The 13,751-nt window shown below is 35.6% G+C and overlaps 1 protein-coding gene across 1 annotated transcript in view; it reads right to left on the bottom strand.

The window, feature by feature from the left end:
• Positions 1 to 13,751, bottom strand: part of IPO11 (importin 11) — a 297,051-nt gene that overhangs the window by 108,601 nt on the left and 174,699 nt on the right. The window contains exon 25 of the mRNA XM_037799092.1: positions 120 to 215. Within this exon, the coding sequence (XP_037655020.1) occupies positions 120 to 215 (96 nt within the window). The remainder of the gene's footprint in view (positions 1 to 119; positions 216 to 13,751) is intronic.

Genomic DNA, 13,751 nt, shown 5'->3' with positions numbered 1-13,751 from the left:
TAAAAATTTACTTCAATATGATCCAAATAATAAGAAAAGCTTTTCTTTTACATCTAACAATGAAGAAATAATTTCTCAATGAAGGAGAATAATTAAAACTAGAAAAAAAATAATCTTACCTCTCCTTCTATAATCCCTCTGAAAACACAGGGTAGAATTGGCTGAAACATTTGAGGGCCTAATACTGGGTTCACTTTAAGAGCATTTTCCACAACCTGAAAATCAGAAGGAAACAGGTAAATACTCAATATTGCAAGTCATTGTTTTATTTAAAACACAGGTAAAGAAAACAATGTATTAAATATTAAACATGGTACATGAGGTATACCATATTCTGGCACTAGATACACATTTACAAGATACTCCATTTAAAAACAGCACTTTGATATGAAGCACAAATATTTAGACACTATACATTTTGCACAGAATTACATTTAATCCACACTGTGCCAGTCAGTAACACAGATACATATTGTTAAAGTAATTCTTACCTTTGGATTTTAAACAATTAACCCTTAGAAAATGTTGCACAGAGGCAGCAAAACGCATTTTTAAAATACTGGCTTTTAATAGTGAAAAAAGAAGTTGGTTATTTATTATGCCTCCTGTTCAAAAATAAATTTCTATTTGTTTATCAATAAATTGGAAAGCAATAGGCATGTTGTTTATACACTATGTCTTAAATGAGAAATCACGTCATTTCATTCATTATACAATGAACTTGTATTGATTGTTGCATGAGAAAATATTGTAACAGAGATTACTTTTATGAGTAAAATATACCCTCTGTAACTAAAAAAGGTATAATGAAATTCAAAGTGGGGTGGTATTTTTTTGTTTGTTTATTCTTGTATTTTTTAGGGAGAGAGGAAGGCAGCAGTCAGGAACAGCAAGTGGGGGCCAGTAAGGACATCTACTATTGCTTCCAGCCCCACTGACTGAGGTAAGAGAGAAAACAGCCACCATCTGAGAGGGTTGTAGGGAAGTAGTAGCCTCAACTCAGAGTCCTGTTCCTCTCTTGACTTGATGTGGTCTGAAGCTGTATATAACCCATAAAATGATGTCCTTAAATCTAATCCATTCCAATGGATGCAAGCCCATTGTAAGTAGGACTTTTTGATGAGGCTACCCATGATGAGGCTACCCATCATTCACGATGGGTCCTAATTCTATTTCTGGAGTATTTTATAAATGGAATGAAGAAAGAGAGAAAGCCACAGAAACAAGAAAGTGAAAGCAATGAAACCCAGAAGAAGGGGGAGACCAGCAGATGCCACCAGGTGTCTTGCCAAGTAGAAGAGGAGCCAAGGATCACTGGCAGCCAATCTTCAGGAAGAAGGCATTGCCTTGATGATGCCTTGATTTGGACATTCTCACAGCCTCAAACTGTAAGCTATTCCCATTTTTTTAAGCCAACTGCGATGGTTAGGTTCATGTGTCAACTTGGCCAGGTGATGGTGTCTAGATCTTTGGTCAAGCAAGCACTGGCCTGTTACTGCAAGAACATTTGTGGCTGGTTAATAAACCAGAAGGCTGGTTTATTAAATCATCAGTCAATAACTGCAGCTGTGACTAATTAAATCAACAAAGGGTGTGTCTTCCACAATGAGAGAATTCAATCACCTGGATTTGATCCAATCAGTTGAAGACTTTTAAGGAAAAGAGAGCGAGGACCTCAACTTCATCAGCTAGCCGGTGAAGTGTTTCCTGAGGAGTGCATCAAACACCTTCATCGGAGTTGCCAGTTTGCTGCCTGCCCCACAGAATTTGTACTCGTGTATCCTGCTCTATGGAATTTGGATTCATGCATCCCCACACTTCTATGAGACACCTTTATAGTACCTTATAGCTCAGGGCTGGGATTCAGCAATCTGAATGTGCTAATGAAAAGCTGTGAAAGTGCTTGACTATGCCCACCTCCCCCATTCTTGGAGAAGAGGATTTTTATGTCTCTGTTCCAGTTTGCTAATGCTGCCCATTATGCAAAATATGAGAAATGGATCAGCTTTTATAAAGGGGGTTTATTTGGTTACACAGCTACAGTCTTAAGGCCATAAAGTGTCCAAGGTAAGACATCAACAATTGGGTACCTTCACTGGAAGATGGCCAATGGCATCTGGAAAACCTCTGTTAGCTGGGAAGGCACCTGGCTGGTGTCTGCTCTGGAGCTCTGGTTTCCAAATGGCTTTCTCATAGGACATTTCTTCCTAGGCTTCAGCTCCTCAAAAATTTCACTCTTAGTTGCTCTTGGGGCGTTTGTCCTCTCTTAGCTTCTCCGGAGCAAAAGTCTGCTTTCAAAGGCTGTCTCCAAAATGTCTCTGTAAGCTGAAGCACTTCTCTCAGCTCCTATGAGCTCTTCAAAGTGTCCCTCTTAGCTATAACAAAGCTGTTCCTTCTGTCTGAGCTTATATAGTGCTCCAGTAAACTAATTAAGACCCATGCTGAATGGACAGGGTCACACCTACATGGAAATTATCCAATGAAAGATCTCGCCCACAGTTCAGTGATCACATCTCCACAGAAACACCCAATCAAAAGTCTGCAACCCAATCGACATCAATACATTTCCTGCCCACACAAGACTGCATCAAAGATAATGGTGTTTTGGGTGACATAATACATCCAAACCAGCAAACTCCCCCCCCCCCCCATTACTGACTCATAGTATTGGTATAGTACATTTGTTACTGTTGATGCAAGAATTTAAAATACTACTAACTGTAGTATATACTTTGCAATAGGTATATATTTTGTTTCCTATAGGCCCCTCTATCATTAACTTCTAGTTATAGTGTCATACATTTGTTCTACTTCATGAGAGAGACTTCTAATACTTGTACAGTTAATCACAGACATTGTCTACCCCAAGATTCACTGTTTTATGCATTCCCATCTCTTAACCTCCAACTTTCCTTCTGGTGTCATACGTGACTGAGCTTACCCTTTCCACCACATTCACAGATCCTTCAGTACTGTTAGTTATTCTCACAATGTGCTAACATCACCTCTTTCCACCTCCAAATGTTTTAACTTCACACTAGTTGAACATTCTTCTCATAATTAGCAACTGTTCCCCATTCATTAGCCCTGTTCTATATCCTGGTAACTTACATTTCATGTTTACGTATTATAACTAGCTCTTATCAGTGAGATCCTGCAATACTTGTCCTTATGTGACTGTCGTATTTCACTGAATATAGTGACCTCAAGGTTTCTTCATCAACTCGTTTTTTTTTTTAAGACGGTTTTGTTCACACACCATACATTCCATGCTAAGGAAACAATTGATGGTTCCCTGTACAGTCACGTATTTATGTCTTCACCACCATCACCACTATCTATATAAGGACATCTCCATCTCTTCCACAAAGAAGGAAGAAGAGTCAAAGAAGGCAGAGAGACAAAAAAAAAAAAAAAAAAAAAAAAAAAAAAGGAAAAAAAATGACAGCTATGAAGTGACAAAAGGAAAGTAGCATTAAACTAAAGTAGAATAAAGAGTCAGACAACATCACTGATACCAAGAGTCCTATACCCCACCCCTGTATGCCCCCCACCATATGCATTTAGCTTTGGCATATTGCTTTTGTTACAGTAAAGGAAGAATAATACAGTGTTTCTGTTAATTATAGTCTCTAGTTTCCAATGACTGTATTTTTCCCCCAAGCCCACCCTATTTTTAATGCCTAGCAATGTTGACATTCATTTATTCTCCGTCATGTAAAACATATTGGTACCTTTTATCACAATCGTTGAGTCCCCTAGGTTTCACTGAGATATACAATGCCAGTCTTTACCTTTCCTCTTTCCTTCTGGTGTCTCACATGCTCCTAACCTTCCTCTTTCAACCATACTCACAGCCATCTTTGTTTAGTGTACTTACATTGCTGTGCTATTTCCCAAAATTGTGTTTCAAACCTGTCATGCCTGACTTTTCCTATTTGTCTGTAGTGCTCCCTCTAGTATTTCCTGTAGAGCAGGTATCTTGTTCACAAACTCTGTCACTGTCTGTTTGTTAGAGAATATTTTAAGCTCTCCCTCATATTTGAAGGACAGTTTTGCTGGATATAGGATTCTTGGTTGGCAGTTTTTCTCTTCCAGTATCTTAAATATATCACACCACTTCCTCCTTGCCTCCATGGTTTCTAGTGAGATATCTGCACATAGCCTTATCAAGCTTCCTTTGTATGTGATGGATTGCTTTTTTCTTGTCACTTTCAGGATTTCTCTTTATCTTTGATGTTTGATAATCTGATTATAAAGTGTCTTGGCGTATCCTATTCAGATTTATTCTGTTTTGGGTATGCTGTGCTTCTTGGATCTGTAATTTTATGTCTTTCATAAGAGTTGGGAAATTTTCAGTAATTATTTCCTCTATTATTGCTTCTGCCTCTTTTGCCTTCTCTTCTCCTTCTGGGACACCCATGACACGTACATTCCTGCATTTTGTGTTGTCATTTAATTCCCGGAGATGTTGCTCATATTTTTCCATTCTCTTCTCTATCTGTTCTTTTGTGTGTAGACTTTCAGGTGTCTCGTTCTCCAGTTCCTGAGTGTTTTCTTGAGATCTGTTGTTGTATGTCTCCATTGTATGTTTCATCTCTTGTGTTGTGCCTTTCATTTCCATAAATTCTGCCAGTTTTTTTTTTTTCTGAACTTTCAATTTCCACCTTATTTACGCCCAGTGTTTTCATTATATTCTTCATCTCTTTTGCCATATCTTCCTTAAACTTTTTGAATTGATTTATCATTAGTTGTTTCAATTCTTGTATCTCAGTTGAAGTGTAAGTTTGTTCCTGTGACTGGGCCATAAATTCATTTTTCTTAGTGTAGGTTGTAGTTTTCTGTTGTTTAGGCATCTGGTTTCCTTGATCACCCCAATCAGGTTTTTCCAGACCAGAACGGGCTCCAGTTTCAGAATGAGGCAATAGTATCAGGTCTCCTTGAGGGTGTGTCTTACAAAACTGATACATCTTTTGAGGCCTCAAGCCATTGTGCTTTTCTGCCCAGCAGGTGGCACCTGTCAGCCTGTCACTCCTGACTGGTGTAAGGAGGTGTGGCCTGTGGCTGTTTTCCCCCAGGCTCTGGGTCTGGTTCTGTATGGAAGGTTGGCAGTAGAGCTTGGCACCACCTCTTTCCTCTTAGGGAAGATACACCCCTTGGGGGGGGTATCATTTGCATTCAACTAGTCTCTCTAACTCTGATACCTCCACCCTTGTCTGGGTCAGAGTGCTGGGAACTGAAAATGGCTGAGGCTTTCTCCACTGAGCTGAAAATGGGACAGAAAGCCCTCTTCAGGGCCAGTCCACGGCCACCCTCAGTTCACTCGTGGGCCAGAGATAGCACCGGGTCCTCTGAGTTCCCCCTCCCTCCCAGGGAGGTCCTCTGGCTCTCCAAGGTCAGTCATCACCAAAAGCCTCTGTCTGCTTGTTGGGGATTCATAGCTTGTATTGAGCAGCCAACATGTGTTAATCAAAACCTCAGCTGGAGATGGGCTGAGGTATATTCACTTGTTCAGAGAATGCTGCTCTCTAATCACAGCGAGGCTTTGCAGTTTGGGCTGCCATGAGGGAGGGGCTCTCAGCTTGGGTCCGCAGTTTTTACCTACAGATTTTATGCTGTGATCTCAGGCATTCTTCCCAATTCAGGTTGGTGTACGATGAGTGGATGGTCACATTTGTCCCCCCAAAGTTAATGCAGATTATTTACTAGTTTTCTATTAGTTGTTCCAGGGGGGACTAACTAGCTTCCACTCCTCTCTATGCCGCCATCTTCTTCTCTTAAAGTTTAATTTTTTAATTAGCTCTGGGAAGAAAAGAGGTGAACATGGGGAATATGTAGGCAAAAGAGTAAACAGAAATAGTAGCAGGGGTAGATGTCACCATACAGTCTCTATTTTATCTGTGAGTGGAGAGTGAGGCCACTGCTGATTGTTAAATACACATTTAACTTCATTCCTTCCTGAAACTCCACTAAAATTGTGGTTAAACGGGAAAGAGGGAATGGGCACATAATTTTAAAAGAATAAAGGAATTAAGAGACAAATCTTGGAAGAAGAAATTCAAGAGGTAACTGACAGAGGAAGCTGAATCCTGAGTTTGCAATGGAGAAAGCTGACACAACACGTACCCTCAATCCCCTTAAAAAAAAAAAAAAAAAAAAAAAAAGACATAAGACATAAGAATTAGCAGAACCATATACCTTTCATAGGGAAAGTAAAGGGGAGGCTAAAAAGACTGGTTGAAGATCTGTTCCAACTTGCATTTCTGGGCAACTGACTATTTATTTCCCACCCCAGGAGAAAACAGAGAGTATATTTTCTTTAAAGGATAAAAGAGAGAGTTTCCAAATTAAAAGGGTCACCAGTGCCCAATACAATAAATTAAAATAAAACTATATCAAAGTGCATCATTGTAAAATTTCAGAACACCAGGAACAAGTAGCAGTAGCTACAAGGTCTGGGGATGGGGGACTGGGGGTTATGGGTTTGGGATGGTGGTGTCAACATGACTCTGGAAGAGACTTCTTCAAGATTAAATTAATAGGACATCTGATGTGCCCAAACATATTGAGCAGAGAAAGCTGGCAGAAGTTTAGGGTATACAGAAAATTGTACAGGGAGCAGGGGTAATGATCAAGTCATCTTAATACAACTTTTTATGGAAGATGGAGAGAGAGAAATGTCTTGACAAAGGGAAATGTCTGGAAGGGGACTGCTGACGACATACAGGTTTTCTTAAAGGAATCTTGTATAACTAACTGTAAACTATATCATACAACTGATAAATTGGGAAAAAAAGAAAAACAAACATGGGATTTTTAGTAAACAATTTATGGCAATATATTGCTGTGGGCTGGCTCAACCCATGGGAATCCTGGTAGTTATTGGAGGCGGGGTGACAGCCAGAATTAATTTAAGGGGTTAGAAAATCCACATATGAACAAAGCAGTCTCTGAAGGAATAAAATATTTTAAGACAGCTATATATACATATTTAGTGCCATTATGACTTTTAAAATATAAATTCACATAAATGTAATTTTAAATGCAAACCAGCTCTCTGTCATGTATTTTCTTTACTTACAAAGGTATGACTATTGTGTAATGAATCCACAAATGTTTCAGGCCAAATAGGAGTCTTTGTATTCAAAATGATAAAAAACCATAACTAGAGAAGATGAGCTAGTTTTAGAAAAATTATACAGGAAAACGCCATTAACAGACTGGGGGCAGGGTGTGTGTGTGTGTGTGTGTGTGTGTGTGTGTGTGTGTGTGTAACATAATCAAGAGAAATTCAGGAGGTAGAAGTGATGATATAAGAAGACCAATTGAACAGTGGACCAAAGATGAAGCACTCAGTGATTACCCCTAGTTTTCATGTTCAGCCAATGGGTATGGCTGTAGTACCATTAAGGATGAGGTTACAGTTTGGACATGTTGAATTTGAGATGTGTCCGGGAAATCTATATAGAATTGTTCTATATTATTTTCACATACATTGCTGGGGATTCAATCATGTCTTCCACAAGGCATGTTCAAGCCCTAACCCCCTGTCCTGTGGGTATGAACTCTTTTGTAAGTCTCTGAAGATCCTATTAAGATGAGGCCAAATAGAATCAGGGTGGACCTTAGTCCAGTATGATTAGAGTCCTTCTAAGCAACAGAATTTTGGACACAAAGAGCCACAGAAAGAGACCAAAGGGGACACATTGCCATGTGACAGAGGCAGACTCTGACTGCCAGCAAGCCACCAGAAAGTTCACAACAGGCATGGCCTGCCAATACCTTGATCTTGAACTTCTAGTTCATAGCAGTCCTGGCAAACTAAGACATACATGATTTTCTACAGACCACTCTCTGTGAAAGAAGCAGTTGTGACTTAAAAGTCACAGAGTTCAAATAATAATTGTCTGCATATTGAAGAAGGTTCTTCCATAATGGTCAAAATCCTACCGAACATTTTGATCAGCTGAATTATTTTCCCATCTAAACAAAATTAGGAAAAATGCATCTAATCATTTCAGTGGCAATAAACAATTTTATAAATCTCAAATGAAATGCCAGTGTACCCAAACTGCCAAGCAACTAAAAGAAAGAAAGCAACACTAAAGACAAAGTAATCATAGCTATGAAAAATCATTATAATTTACAAATGTTAACAGAATTTAAATTACAGATTATTCTTCTTGGGAGGGGATCATTATGGTTCAGGTATTTTAACATGTTTGATGTGCTTTAATTTGTTCAGTTTGGTTTTGATGTTCAAATTGTCCCATCATTAGCCACTGGGGGCTCTTTCAAGTTGATTAGTATATCCTTTTGACATAACCCCACCTCTTCTTCATCCTGGCACAAAAAGATCTCCCCAGTGTATTGTGTAATCCTGTCCCAGACCTAGTATCAGAGAGCAGGAAATCATATTTAGAGACCATAATTTAGTTCTGGGGGTGTTTACTGCCACTAGATTGACAATGCTTCTAGGTCTTTGCTGTAGACAGCATTAGGACAGCATTTTTCTCTTCTTAAAAAGTATGTACCATACGTTCTACAAATTCTACTTAAGAATATACAGCGTTTGAATTAATTTCTTTCTTTTATATTTTCATCTTTTTTTCTCTTATAATGAAGAATCCTAGATTCTTCCTTACTTATTTGCTTCTACATGCTATGTAAAAAAGTGTCTATTATATACATACATACATACAAGTTTAAAAAAAATCAATATTAGTAATAACAGTAAGACCACTGAATTCAATTTAAAATTTATTTTTGTTTCTTGTTTTAATATTATATACCACCAAGGATTTAAATATTAAAGTTTAAGGTAACTTAAATATTGAAGTTACTTGAAAGATTCTTCAAAAATGGCTATGCTGCCAACATAATAATAACAAGATTTAAATGTTTCAGTTTGCTTTTTATCTTTTGAAACTCCTTATTGTTTTTTATCATGGAGAACATGTACATAGCTTCAAAGTCAAAATATGACACAATGAACATCCTGAAAGATCTAATTTTCAATCCCCTCTTCCCTGTGAATAATCACTTTTGTCAATTTGGTTTATTCATCCATTATTATTCATCCATTGTTATTTAGAAGAAAATTATAAATACTCTTCTGCTTCTTGCTTATATTCTGGAAATCACTCTAAAGCTGCATATAGAAAACTTCCCTATACCTTTTTAAAACTGCATGGTACTTCATTGTATGGTTGAATAAGCTGCTGTGGTACCTCCATTCATCTAATCACCTACTGCTGATGATTTTTTGTCAATGTTTTACTATTACAAATAGAGCTTTTCTTTCTTTCTTTTCTTTTCTTTTCTTTTTTTTTTTTTTATACTTCTGTCAAAAATGCAGGCTTTTAGTTGTACCTAGCACTCAAACACAATTTTCTTGACACAGACTTACACTTGTAATGTAAACAAAGTGGTTAAAAGCACGGACATAAAGTCAGAATCCCTGGGTATATAACACGACTCCAATACTTACTAGCTATTGACTATGGACCTAAGGCAAGTTATTTACCTCTTTGTGTTTTAATTTCTCATTTACACAAATGGGGAAAATAACAATATTATTGTCATAGATTGATGTGGGGGTTAAATGAACTATATGCTATGTGTTTACAAACTTGCACAGCAAATACTAAATGCTAGACATTAGCTATGATTATTACAGAATAAACTATATCTTAAAGATATCTGTGCCATCTTAAGTAAGCCTTTTCACAGTGAATGAAAGCAACTTCACCCAATATTGCTTAATATGACCATGAGAGAAATGAAAATGTGAAAACTCAAAGTGGTATGTCTACATATCAATAAATTCCAAATTAAAAAAATGTTAACACTTTAAATTTGAGTATTTTTAGAATACAGTAATTGTAGTCATCGGTATAACTTATTCAGAGTCACAGAATGCAATAAAGTCTATTTTTGCTTTAAACCATTTGTTCCCCAAGCAGGCATACTAGTGTCTCCATCCAATTTTCATACCACTGTAATTTTCTGCTTCAACGAACAAAGAAGGTAACTTCCAGACACCATCGGAAATTAGTGTAACAGTGACATGTACTCAAAATACCTAGTAAAAATATTATATAGCATACTATATTAAGAAACAGCATCTGAGAGGTATTAAAAATGAAAACAATAAGCTAATGCTAAAATTACTATTATAGTTATACTGGAATTCTGAAAATAGGAAAAATTTTGAGAGTTCTCAAAAAATAAAATAAAAGCACTATTGTCCTAAAATACTCCTTTACATAAAACACAAATAATTTATTCATGATAACTAGTATATTCTTAGCATTTAAAATCCATTTATTAAATAATAAAATCCAGTTTCTGAGATTTCAAATCAAATGTTCAGGTTTAGCTAAAGCCATGTTCACACAAAGATGTACTCTTAACGAAACATATATTACTGAATTGTCAATTTTTAATTCAAGTATTTATACCCTATTAATGATCTCTCTTGGCATACTTAGAGAAATTGGTTTAATCTGTAGGTTCAATGTTATAAATATTTTAATATATATGTGGATGATGACTGAAGAAATTAGATACAACTGAGGGAGAAATAATGACATCACATTCTTCCACTTCAAAGGAGAAGCAAATTTTTTTCCCTGATAAAATTAAAGGGTAGTGTTGTACAGTGTGTAAGCTTGGAAGTTTCCATAGAAAAAAATTTTTTAATGATTGTGTTATTTTGAAAAGCATGAAACAATCAAATACAATTAATTTTAAAGAGCAAGCTACAATGCAGAGATAATTGATAATGAGTAAAGTTTTGTGTAAATCATCTACTTAATTTCAAAAGTAAACAAAGTATTCTTTATGTTTAATGAACATTTCTTTTGAGGAAATGTTCAAACTAAAGGTAGAACAACTTTGTTTGTTTTGTATTTCTAGAGCCAGGGTTCTTAACAACCAAATAAACCATTTGACCTATAAGTGTAATAGCCCATTTTTCCTCAAAGGGAGAGTATATAATTACATAAAAATAGCAAACACCTATATTAGCTTATTACATGCTAGGCATTGTTCTGAGTGCTTTACACATATATTTGGATATATATATGTAGAAATATACCTGGGAAGGAGGTAGTTTTCTCCGTTTTACAGATGGAAAGTGAAGAACAGAGCAGTTAAGTAACTTACTCACATCAAACAGTTGTGAAGTAGCAGGAGCATATTCTAACCCTGGTAGTCCTATTTATTAGAGTCTATAGTCTTATCCAATATGCTACACTGCCTCAAATTATTTTGTGAGAATTAAAAACAAATATTAAGAGGAATTAAATATCCTAACAACTTGCCTCATTTATTACAAACTTCACAATATTCATTTCAAATAATTCAGAACAAGTTGTCTTCCAACAATTATTTTACCAATAATGCTAGACTAAAGCCGAAAAAAAAAATGCTTTCAATTTAAATTTTGCTTGGTAGCTGTTTTTAAATGTGAGAAATAACCCCTTTTCTTAATTACTGAGAAGATATAGATTATAATTTAACACAGACGATTTTGGATAATACATAATTACAGATCATGAAAAATCATTCAGTAGAACCCCTTATACAACAGATGAGGAAATTCAAGCCCAGAGGATACTCAAGAGCTGTATAAGTAGCAGAACTGGGTGTGCAAATCAAGACTGCCAGAGATGATCTATTCCTAACTTCACTTGATATAAATGAGAAAACTAAAGGAAAAAGTTTAAATAAATTTCCAAGGCTACTTGAATATAATTATTAGCAATTAGGTTATAACCCAGATCATTCTCTTACAAATGTGCCTTGGATTCAGAAATACTAAGAACTTGGAAAACAGTCTTAAGTGTTATTACATTTTGTTTCTGTAAGTCTCATCCTCTCCCAAGCAACTAGCACAGAGATTTATCCATATAGGAATTCATTACATGGCATAAAATATAACTGAATGGATATACACCAGGGCAAGCTGTGGACAAATTTCACACCATTACAATTTTCACAATGACTTTCTACTAATCTATCTAAAGTACAATCGACTGCAAAAGTTGTCAGAATCCCACTATTATATGAAATGCACTAATTTAATCAACCCAATGCTGTTTCTTAATAAAGCAAAATCAAAGTAAAATTCTCCAGAAAAACAAATCTAGAAGACATAATAACCACCCCTGACTGTCAAGGAAATATATGTGATTAATTCTAGTATGGAAAGCTATGGATTAATGTGACACATAGAAACTGAGATCAATATAAATAGTATCATAAAACCTTTAAAATTGGTTTGTATCATAAATCATAAACATTTACTAAGTTCCTTTTTTGTGGTCTCAAAATAATTTTTAACAACAGTAAGAGCAGAGGTTAATGTTATATTCTACATCTTGTTTGGGGTACAAAAATAGAGGAAAAATCAGTTCCTCAATTTCTGAACTTAGAAGTATGAAAAAAAATCAAATAACTTTCTTAACTTTCAGAGAAAAAAATAAAACCTGTGGCATTTTTAACATCATTAATAGTAGCAACTAAGTAATGAACCTACTGTATTTCATAGCTTACTGTAGGAAAGAATAAGCAGTATACATGATTTTAAAATTTTGAACACAAGTTCAACCTTATTAAGGGACAGAGTGTGAACTTCTTCATTCCCCTGAGTATCTTCAATTGACAATACCAAAATGTCAAGGCCTGAAATTTTAAGACCCCCAAAGTTAATTTAAGTATTGTTACCAGATCAATTTTGAACTACGTACATACTTTGATAATCTCTAGTTTTATGTAACTGGCTTAGCCTATGAATAGATCAAAAATGCCTAATTACAGAACATGGCATTGGCATTAATTTTTAAAAATATATACCATGCTTAAATTCTTTCTTAAAAAAACCTTTTCTATTTATTTACACAAGCATCCATATATACATTATTCTATCATTATTCAGTGAACACTCAAGTGTCTGCTATAGACATTTGAGCAATTGACAGTGACTTTTTAAAAGAATGTTAAATCTGTTTCTCACATTTTATCACAGCAACAACTGCATCCTTCTACATGAATGCACGCTCTTTAACATACAGGTCAATGAGAGAATAACATTATAAATGGACCACTAGTATGCTTGAGGTGACATTTCTACTGGATGTGGTGGTAACCATTGCACAATCCTTAACATAAGATTTATGGACCTTCCTGCCTTCCAAATCACTTACTATGTATTCAAAGAAAACAGACATATCACTGGATCTTGGATAATGGAAAAGCCCTATAGTCTAGTAGAGGAGAAAGATTTAAAAACAAACAAACAAAAAATCATACACACTAAAAACAATCTCTAAAGACAATATCAAAATGAAGGATTTAAAAACAAACAAAAAACCATACACACTAAAAAAAATCTCTAAAGACAATATCAAAATGACATGACAATCTTCTATCGCTCCCACACTGCTAATCAGTTTTTCCTTGCACAGTCAGAATTAAGTTCAAAAACTCTATTCCTCTTATTATCTCCTCTATCTCTAGAAAAGAAATTATCACCAAGGCAAAAGATGAAGCTAAGTTTCTGTAAGAGGGCTGAAATTTCTCAATATAATTATATATTGCCACCAAGTCAGTTTGGTAAAGGAATAAATGCAATAAAAATTCATTATAGTCTCACCCTTTATTAAATTCCCTGATCTAAAATAGAAGCTAAAGAATTCATGAAATTAAAGCCAAACATTCTACCATATTCTTGTTTTATTTACCCT

This window comes from Choloepus didactylus, chromosome 11 (assembly GCF_015220235.1).
Source record: "Choloepus didactylus isolate mChoDid1 chromosome 11, mChoDid1.pri, whole genome shotgun sequence".
NCBI classification, from domain to species: Eukaryota; Metazoa; Chordata; class Mammalia; order Pilosa; family Megalonychidae; genus Choloepus; species Choloepus didactylus.
This window is presented reverse-complemented; position numbering and strand designations above follow the sequence as displayed.